Raw genomic sequence first — 10,887 nt, forward strand, 5'->3', positions numbered from 1 at the left:
ATGTTCGAGATATCAGGGTTTTTCAAAATCATTTATATAGGAAATAAGGCTGGAACTGATGATCGATTCCGACATAAGCGGGGTATTTGAGATAACCCATATTCGAGATACAGATATTTTACTGTATGTTATCCTTGAATACTTGCAAATTTAAATAATTTGTGTGTCCACTCAGTTCAGGTGGTTGAATAGCAGCTGGAAATTTTCCCAGATGCAATAAATGATTGTTGTGTAGCCACCATGTTTGTACAGAACTTTAGTCATGTAAGAGTTCAACAAAGGGCAACAACTATTCAACATCTTAAAAATACTGTTATTCTTCTTCTTTTTTCCATCAGGGATATGCAAGATCTTAAATACATTGTTATTCATATATTTGTTAGTGAGGTACATGTATACTATTGAAATTAATTATACAACTTCATGGTTTATGCTTACTTTATATCTTATAAAATGAGGAGAAATTACTTTCGCTCCTTAATTAATGCTCATTTCTTGAATTTTTCCAGATACTTTGCCTTACAATATTCTGATCAGTGTAAGCACCTTCTATCTCGATCTCATCATCCCAAATATGGGTAAGCAATTTTATACACCCGTCTTTAGATGCCACCTGTCTATAGACAGGATGTATTATGGTATGACAACTTCTGTGTGAGTCTGTTTGGGTTTTTAGGTCACCTGAGTAAACTCAGGTGACCTATTGCAATTGGTTGTCGTCGTCCGTCTTGTGTTAACAATTGAACATTTTTAACTTCTTCTTAATAACTACCAGTCCAATTCTTTTCTAATTTGGTATAAAGCATCATTAGGGCAAGGGGGACATAAATTGTAAATTTCAGGACTCCAGCACCCCTGGGGCCCTAGGGATGGGGCAAAAACTGCCCAAAATTGACCAATTTTCACGAATAACGCAGTCGGAAATGTTCTATGTTACCTGTCTCGTCTGCTGACAACAGAAAAACAACACCCTACGCAGCATTTTTGAAAAAAATAACATGTTTTTCACATGTGTGTAAACAGACGGAATGCACCTTAGGAAGTAGCCTCAGCTACCAACATCAAATAGTTCTTTTGTATTCACTTGGTTATTTCTACAAATTACACAAAATTTCCTAATCAGGGGTACAAAAATTAAGAGAAAAGAAGAAGAGAAAATGAGAAAAATTGCACATGAAAAAAAATATTCTTTTAAATATATATGGGACTACAACTGACCAAGTTCATTTGGATTGGACAATTACTGATGTGATATGATACCAACATGTTTTGGACTTTCACTTCAGTTAATATGACATTGTTATAATGCCAGATAATGTATGACCCAATCTTTTTATGCTATGGAGCTTAAGATATTTTGGCAACTATAGTGCCAACATACATCTGTTGGTAAATTATTTGATTCAATGAAGACGGTCATGTTGGACCTGGGTGGTGGACATTCCCTTCAAATACACCAGTTATGCAGTCAAAGCATCGATTGGCAAATAGAAAACGGATTTGTTTGATAGAGTGATGCTGTCGGTGCAAAATATGTATTTACGATGTGACTGTTGGACGGAGCGAATCATGAAATGGTCATTGGCGTGCCAAGTGATAAATATCTAGTACATGTATATAATAATTAAGTACGGTAAATATTAGAACTAGAAATAACCATTTACTTGAAAATAATCATTGCCTATAAAATTCAACTTGTGCTAAACACCCAGTAACATCCAAATGTTAAAGGGGGAGTTTATTAGAACTACATGATCCACCTATTTATTCAATGCAGGGGATATAACACCAGCCTACGTAAACAGTGCATTGTGACTTCACATTTAGTTTCACTGTTTTGTCTTTCAAACCAAACATTTATAGATAAAAACAATATGTCCCATTTGTTTTTTAAAGATAACTGAAAATAAACATATATAACTGACAAATTCAAATTAGTAAAAAAAAAGTTAGCATTTATATATCTTATAATTTTTTTATTTAAAGAAGCTCATGAACTTGTTCATTTATTTAGTCGTATTACTGTTTTTCTATTTGATTATTTGCTGAGAATTGCTACAAAAATAATCATATTTTTCATTTTGAAGAAATTGAGTATTTAAATTACAAATTGCACGCCAGATCTAGTCTTGTAATTTCGGAAATCAAAATTAAAACATGAATAACTGTTGAAGCAACTAATGAATATAAAAATGGCGGTACCCATATGGATCACAGAGATTTCAGTGAACGTATGTAGGGATGGTCTCTTTTTCATTTGCTGATTTTGACTTTTTTCTTTTACATACGTGTTACCTTTAGAGCCTTGCTTCACGGACGGGCCTTTGGCCCGTCCGATCAATGAAACTGTAAGGCTTTTTTGTTAGATTCAACCTTGTTGAAAATCCAGAAGTGGTTCAGAGTGATAACAGACAAAATTCAGGATGAAGTCAATAGATTTGAAACCATACACAGTGCAGAAAAATTATATGTTCCCCTAGTGCCCAAACTATGAAAACTGTTCAAAAAGTAGTTTTCAACTTTCCTGTATTGTGCAGCATTGCGCGTGTCTGTGTACAAGCCATGTGTTATGCTGCTAGTAAGGTTTCTGCACAGTCCTGAACTTGTGCTGCTGAACAGACTCATTGAATTATATCAGTATTCATGTGGATGTGAATTACAGGATCTCAAACCTTTAGGTTTTACCAAGGACCTCTTCATAAATTCTGTTAGACAAAGTTTTTGTGAGAAAGATATTGTACTATCTGAGTCCAAGTGAGATTCAGTATATTAGTTGTTCCTGATATTTGTACAGCTGTGGAAGCAGTGACAATGTGCAGAATGTTAATGGTGCCTACCCAGTTTGTGTTAATCACACTGATAAAGCTCTTTTTAAATGTAAACATAACATAGAAAAAAAAAGAAAAAAAATGACTGTATTTGAATGTTTAAATTACTTAAAATGCATGGTATACCATAGTAAACTTAAAATGATCTTGAAGATAAAAATAAAAAACCTGCTTGCCTCATTTCATTTACTAAACATGGCCTGAGAACCAATTTTATTTATTTATTTGCTGAAGGGTTTTACATATATATTCTATTGTAGAATATAGATTGTATTCAGCCCAAGAAAATTAATGTCACTCTTCTGACTATTGGTGTCAATTTGAACATTTGAAGACAGTCTTATTGAAGCAATTCTTAAAAACATTTCATTTCTATTAAATAATATAATGGTTGCTAGAAATTTAGCCTCCCCCTCCTTTTCAGAATTGTTTGAAAATTCATGTAGATAATCAGAAAGAATCCCCCCCCCCCCCTCAAATTGATGATATGCGTTATTACAGTTATAAATGATCATATTTTTATTGTGTATATGAAATCTACACACTGTATTAGTACTTGAAAATATCTTCTGTCAGAATTGTGAAAATTCTCCCCCCTTAAAATTTCAGATATTCTTTTGCCATCGTGGGTATCAATTTGACCAACCTGATTTACAGTGGTTTAGTAGAAGGATCCCTACGCACTCATTTCTACAATATGGCAGAGAAAGCACCAAGAATTCAAGATTTTCATGAAGTCTATTGTATGTATTCGATTGAAAGTACTGTATAACGGATATTTTTTACAGTTAGAAATATTTTCAATTTGATCCCCAATAGGTAGCAAATTTATATTCTGTCTTTCCAATTTCTACCGCACCATTATACACTGTATATACACACATATGTGTGTGTGTATATATATATATATATTATATATATAAATAGGTAAAAAATGAAAATGAAACACGAAGACGTTTAGTAGTAAAGCTTTAGCGCTTTCATTTCAAATCTTCAGAAGCTTTACATTTATATATATATTTTTTATATTTTTATATTTTATATATATATATTTATATATATATGAAAATCCAACAACACCCTACTTTCTTAAAATTTTGGATCTAAAAAGATGGCCAATTAAAAATTCATAAAAGCACTGGAAGATCACAACAAGTAATAGGTATCTTATCAGATATCCGGGTGACAAAGCAGCCATGTAATATTTACATTCCAGTACACTTTTACCATTAGAGATTCTTTATTCCTTGATTTAGTCTTCTAGTGTATCATTTTTGTTAATATTTGTCATTTTTTTGTAGTGTGTGATATTTGTGTATGTAATATATGTCTCTTGATAAAGATGCAGATTGTGTGGAAATTTTGAGGTTTAAATAACTTTCAAGTCCTTATATATATTTGCAATTGTAATTTTGGCGAATTTTTCCTACACACAAAGTTCTGCTTAAAAATGAACAGTCACAGAAAATACCTTTTATATGGTATTAACCATTTACATGTGTAATGTTGTTATGAAATAAAAGTATTAGGGCCATGTCATATGGTGAGTGCCTTATAGTAATCACTGTCCATCTGTCTGTCCATCAACACTTTTTAAGGCATTCTTTGGGAAGATTTTGTAAATTTTATGAATGATACTTGGATTAGGCAGAGGAAGACCCCTTTCAATTTCAAGATTATCAGGTTTGTCTTTACAGAGTTATGGGAATTTTTAGCTCACCTGACCCGAAGGCTCAAGTGAGCTTTTCTGATCAAAATGTGTCCATTGTCATTGTTGTCATTGTGACTTCTCACATTTTCATCTTCTTCAGAACCACTGAGCAATTTCAATCAAACTTTGCTACAAATCATCCTTGGATGAAGGGAATTCAAGTTTGTTCACATGAATTGTCAATGCCCTCTTCAAAGGAGAGAAAAATCAAGAAAAGGTAAAAATAGGATGAGGTCATTTAAAAATCTTCTCAAGAACCAGTGGGTTTCAAGTGTTGCAATTTACACAAAAGCTTCCTGACATAGTGCAGATTCAATTTTGTTCAAATTATGACCTACAGGGATAGTGTAGGGCCACAATAGGGGATCAAAGTTTTACATGCATGTACATGTATATAGGGAAAATCATTAAAAATCTTCAAATGAAAGTTACATGATAGCTTCCTGACATGGAGTAGATTCAAGTTTGTTAAAATCATGGCCCCTGGGGGTAGTAAATAAGGTGGGGCCACAATAGGAACCATGGGGCCACAGAAGGGGGATCAAATTTTAACATGGCAATATATTGGAAATATTTTTAGGTCACCTGAGTCACTTGAACATTTTGAACTTCTTCCATACTAACTAACATTCCAATTCTTTTCAAATTTGGTATGAAGCATCTTTGGGACAAGGGGAACATAAATTGTAAATTTCAAAATTCCTGCACCCCCTGGGCCTTAGGGACAGGGCAAAAATTGACCAATTTTCAAAAATCTTCTCTAGAATTGCACATCTGTAAGGAAAACTAATTGCATAGTCATGTTGAGCAGGAAGGACATTTTTAACTTCTTTTCAATAAGAGGCGACATCAGAAGATCGATGTCGGATAAAAATCTAAATTCAAATACTTAGGGGGAGGGAGGGTAAAAACTCCCTTAAGTCTCTGTCATCCGACATCAATTACACATTAAATAGTGGAAAAAGAAGAAGAAAAAGACAAGCAACAGTTAAAAACTACATAATGATATTACATTTTTTTAAATGAACATTTATGTACACTTTCATTTGTGAATAAACAATAGAAAAGGTATACAGAGTGTTTTTAAACTTGTATGTTTTTACTGTTAATCAGTTAGTTTCTACATTCATCATATTTAGTTTTAAGGGGTCTTGGTGAAAACTATGTGAATTTAGTTTTTTGTCAGACATTTAACTTTTGATCTCACCCCTAACTACACTTACAATTCTTTTCAAATTGGGTATGATGTATCTTTGGGACAAGGGGGGCACATTTTGTAAATTTCAGAACTCCTTAGGGGTGGGGTAAGAATTCACGAATTTTTTAAACTTCTTTGTACAACCTCACATCAGTAAGAAAAATGACATGCATAGCCATGTAGAGCAGGAAGGTCTCTGCCAAAATTGTAAATTTCATGATCCCCAGGGTAGAGATTCTGACTTTAGAGTGGGGCCAAACTTAGCATATATAGTGTGGGGCCAAACTTAGCATGTATAGTGTTTATGTGTAAAACATTTAAATAACATATTCTTTAATACTATTGATACTATTTAGAAGGATCCCTTTACCAAAATTGTAAATTTCATAATCCCAGGGGTAGGAGTTTTGGTTCCAGAGTAGGGCCAAAATTATCATAGTGATTATATGTATGTTAACAATTGAACATTTTTTACTTCTTAATAACCACCCTTCCAATTCTTTTCAATTTGGTATGAAGCAAGAGGGAAATGAATTGTAAATTTCAGAACTCCTGCCCCCCTGAGACCTTAAGGGCGGGGCAAAAACTACGAAATATTGACCAATTTTCAATAATCTTCTTCTGTACAGCCGCATTTCTGTAAGAAAAACTAAATGCATAGTGATGTAGAGCAGAAAGGCCTCTACCCAAACTGTAAATTTCATGATCCCTGGGGTAGAGGTTCTGACTCCAGGGCGGGACCAAACTTAGCATATAGTGTTTGTGTAAAACATTGAAATAACATCTTCTTTAATGATATTGATACTAACTTAAAAGTAAATGAATATTCAGAAGGAGCAGGTAGCTTTTTAGCTTTGTCTGTCATCGTCGTCGTAAACTTTTCACAATTTCATCTTCTCTCCAGAACCACTGGGCCAATTTCAACCAAACTTGGCACAGAGCATCTTTGGGTGAAAGGGATGCAAGTTTGTTCAAATGAAAGGCCACGCCTTTAATAGCAAAATATTGAAAATTTATTAACAACTTTTTAAAATCTTCTCCAGAACCACTTGTACCATTTCAACCAAACTTGGCACAAAGCATCCTTGGGTAAAGGAAATGCAAGTTTGTTCAAATGAAGGGCCACACCCCTTTCCAAGGGGAAATAATAGCAAAATAGTGAAAATACATCAACAACTTTTAAAAATCTTCCTCTCCAGAACCACTGGGTCAATTTCAACCAAACTAGACACAAAGCATCCTTGGGTGAAGGGGATTCAAGTTTGTTCAAATGAAGGGCCGCGTCCCTTTCCAATGGGAGATAATAGCAAAATAATGAAAATACATTGACGACTTTTAAAAATCTTCTCCAGAACCACTGAGCCAGTTTCAACCAAACTTGGCACAAAGCATCCTTGGATGAAGAGGATTATTCACTTCTATACAAATGAAGGACCATGCCCCCTTGAAAGGGCAGATGAAAATCTTTAAAAATCTTCTCAAGAACCATTGGGCTAGGAAAGTACAAATTTACATGAAAGCTTCTTGACATAGTACATAGTTTGTTAAAAGCATGGCCCCCTGGGGGTAGGATAGGGCCCACAGTAGGGAATCAAAGTTTTACATACAAATATATAGAAGAAATCTTCTTCTCAAGAACCATTGGGCCAAAGAAGTTTGCATGAAAGCTTTTTGACGTAGTGCGGATTCAAGTTCATAAAAATCATGACCCCTGGCAGTAGGTTGGGGCCGCAATAAGGATAAAAGTTTTACATGTGAATATATAGGGATAATGTTTAAATATGGGCCAAGGTGAGCGATGTGGCCCAGAAGCCTCTTGTTCAGCTGATGAAGAGCAAATCATTTGATTCACATGTGTAATCATGAGATCGAGCTCATCATAGTGTAGATTCAAGTTTATTAAAAAGGGTTAGGTTTGTGTCAAAATACGGATTCAAAGTATTCTATGGGGAAAAAATTTGAAAATCTTCATTAAAAAACAACAGGGCGATAACTAGTATGCAATCATTCTCAGGTAGTGCAAATTCAAGTTTGTTTGAACCATGGTCACAGGAGGTAGGTTGTGGCCACAATAGGGATAAAAAATTTACTTGGGAATATAATACATAAAATATGATTTTAAAAATCTTCTCAAGAACCACTAGCCATTATTAGTCACATTAATATGCAAAGCATTCCAATGTAGTACAGATTCATATTTGATCAAATCGTTGTCCCTGAAGATATGATTGGGTTAGAATATGGATTCAAAGATTTACATGAGAATATATATGTATAGGAAATTCTAATACATACCTGATCAAGATATAGGGCTCACAGCGGGTGTGACCAGTCAACAGGAGATGCTTACCCCATCAAGGCACCTGATCCCACCTCTGGTAAGACCAGAGGTCCGTGTTTGCCCTTCTTTTAATTTTGTATTTTGTAAATGTAAAGGATTTATGAGATTGATCACTGTTTGTTATCTTGCATTGAACCAAGTTTTGTGGACTCAAGTTTTATGTTTTTATGGGGTTTTTTTTTTAATTATTGACCCAGGGTTTAAAGGGACTGATTCACGATTTTCCCTAAAATTTTCTTTTCACTTTTAATGATCAAAATCTACTGTCTAATGTGTTTAAAAGATTTCACATGAAAATTAAGTTATCCCAGAAGCTCATTTTAGAGAGTTTATTATTTGTTTTGTAAACAAAGAATGCGGTGTGTTATTGTTTACGAAATTTTCAAAATAAATGGATATCGATCTAAGTTTTATCATATCTTTCACATTTCAAGCATTTTGGGGGTAAAATGTGTCATCTAAAAGTTAAAATCTGTGATTATGCAAAATGTAGATGCTTTATATTACAAAATCAATATTTCACTTGTTTGTATACATAAAAAGACTCGAGTCTTTGTTTACATAACACAGATTTAAGGCTAAAATATTGCTTTTATTCTTGCATTCAGAAGGTCAAAATTTTGGCTGTCAACATGAAATAAGTTATATTTTCAATGTTTAACATTAAAAATGAAAAATATTTTTATCAAAAATTGTGAACTAGTCCCTTTAAGAGTGAGGCTAGAATCAAATTTTACTTAACACATGAATACATGTATATGCTTTAAAAAACCTCTTCCTCCATTAGTGATATTGCTATAGATGCATCCCAATGTTGTGGATTCAAATTCAGTAAGTCATAATCTGTGGCATCATGATATGGAGGTTTGGGGGGGGGGGGGGGGGTGATCTTTTAAAAATCTTCTGATGAAGAACAGCAGGAATGACCATTGTGGCCCATGGGCTTCTTGTTTGAAAAATGAACTTGAGTTTTGAGAAGGGGTGTATATATTTGGGAAATGCTTTCAAAACAATGAATTTGTCTGTTGGAATGAAATATAAGATGTGTACATGTATTGAAATTAAAGGAAAACATTTCCTTTTTTTTAGGTCATGTGTTTTGGGAATTTGATAAGTTCTGGTTTGAAGAAGAACCAGAAGACATCATGCAGTTTGGTCCGCTGAGAGACAAATTCAACAGAAAATTGTTACATAAACTATCCAAAAGTCAGACAATTTTACACTCTGATTTTCAGAGGAAAAAATAATTTGTTTTTAAACATGCAGATATCATAAAATAGGGTGTCTGTCAACCACTTGATGTATACTTTAAAACAGTATGTTAACTTGAAACATGTACTGTGTTAACTGGTTTAAGGATGACAGACCCAATTCGAAATTTTACGCTTCAGCGCATAAAGCTGCGCACATCACTATTTACATTCTCCGTGCATTGTGACGTCACATGCAATACACAAGTTCCCAATCTCTACCCAGAGTTATCATTCCTTACACTCACTTACACCTCTGTCAACTTCTCAAGGGTTTTACAAGATTTTTGTAAAATGGCACATATGCTCAAATAAAGTATGGTTTTGACCTCAGTTACAAAATTATACGTAAATAAATAAATATTGAGCAGATGTCAAGTCTTTTTGTGACACAAGAAGCATCGATTTGGGTTGAAACATGGATATTGGGTAGTTCTATTGCACCAGGCCTATACATAGGTACATGAAGAATACATGTATATAGTAATGGAAAAAAATCTACAAATAGTTGCTTGTCCTACATTTTCCCGATATTTTATAAAATAGTTCTTAGTTTTATTAGCCATAAAAAAGTGGATTTACATGTGGAATAGCATTGCTTATTTTGAGACGTTTTAACACAGTGTTAAAACAGAGGTGTAAGTGAGAGCAAGGTACAACAACTCTGGGTAGATATTGTCAAGTTCCGAGATATCAGCTCTTCTGTGATGGAGGTACATTCAGTATTCTGTTGAACGCTTGGGTGGGTACAAGATGTAGACTATATACATATATCATAGACTAGTTATGTGAATAAGAATAAAAGTTATGAGAGCGTAAATTGTTTATGTCAGCCGTTGGTATACATTAAACTGACCATATGAAGAATAATATTTGTTTGAATTAGGCCATTAGATTAAATATGAATCTATTTTTTATTTTCTCTTCTGCACGAGTGATACTTTAATCCAAGAAAGATAGTGATTATCGATTTTTAGTCCCTTACCGACGAAGTCGAAGGGGACTTTAGGTTTGTGCTCTGTCCATCAGTCCAGTTTTCCACACTTTTTTTCTCTGTTCTTGCATATATTTATTTGATATTTGGTACGTTGCTTTACCATAACAAGTTACAGGTCAAGTTCGAATTTCATCTCAATCCATTGATTTTTCACTTAGTTATGGCCCTTGCACTTAGAAAAATAGCATGAATTATCAGTTTTCCAGACTTTTTTTTTTATGTGCTTGCAGATATTCATTTGATATTAGGTACATTGCTTTGCCATAACACATTACAGATCAAGATTAAATTTTGTCTCGGTCCGTTGATTTTTCATTTAGTTATGGCCCTTGGACTTAGAAAAATAGCAAGAATAATCAGTTTTCTAGACTTTTTTTGTTGTACTTGCAGATATTCATTTGATATTTGGTACATTGCTTTGCCATAACACGTTACAGATCAAATTTGAATTTCGTCTTGGTCCATTGATTTTTCATTAAGTTATGGCCCTTGGACTTACAAAAATAGCATGAATTGTTAGTTTACATCCAAGTTTCTTATCTCTGTAGATAAGAGTACTACA

General features: G+C 33.7%; 1 protein-coding gene across 4 annotated transcripts in view; it reads left to right on the plus strand.

Moving 5' to 3' along the window:
- The window catches only part of LOC125679306 (ELMO domain-containing protein 2-like), a 33,766-nt gene extending 23,139 nt beyond the window's left edge, over positions 1-10,627 (plus strand). For all 4 annotated transcript variants that reach the window (XM_048918427.2, XM_048918425.2, XM_056154449.1 and 1 more), the window contains exons 6-8: positions 510-578; positions 3,438-3,571; positions 9,168-10,627. In XM_048918427.2, coding sequence (XP_048774384.2) covers positions 510-578; positions 3,438-3,571; positions 9,168-9,325 — 361 coding nt within the window. In that variant the 3' untranslated portion in view covers positions 9,326-10,627. The remainder of the gene's footprint in view (positions 1-509; positions 579-3,437; positions 3,572-9,167) is intronic.
- The last annotated feature ends 260 nt before the right edge of the window (positions 10,628-10,887 follow it).

This window comes from Ostrea edulis, chromosome 2 (genome assembly GCF_947568905.1).
Source record: "Ostrea edulis chromosome 2, xbOstEdul1.1, whole genome shotgun sequence".
NCBI classification, from domain to species: Eukaryota; Metazoa; Mollusca; class Bivalvia; order Ostreida; family Ostreidae; genus Ostrea; species Ostrea edulis.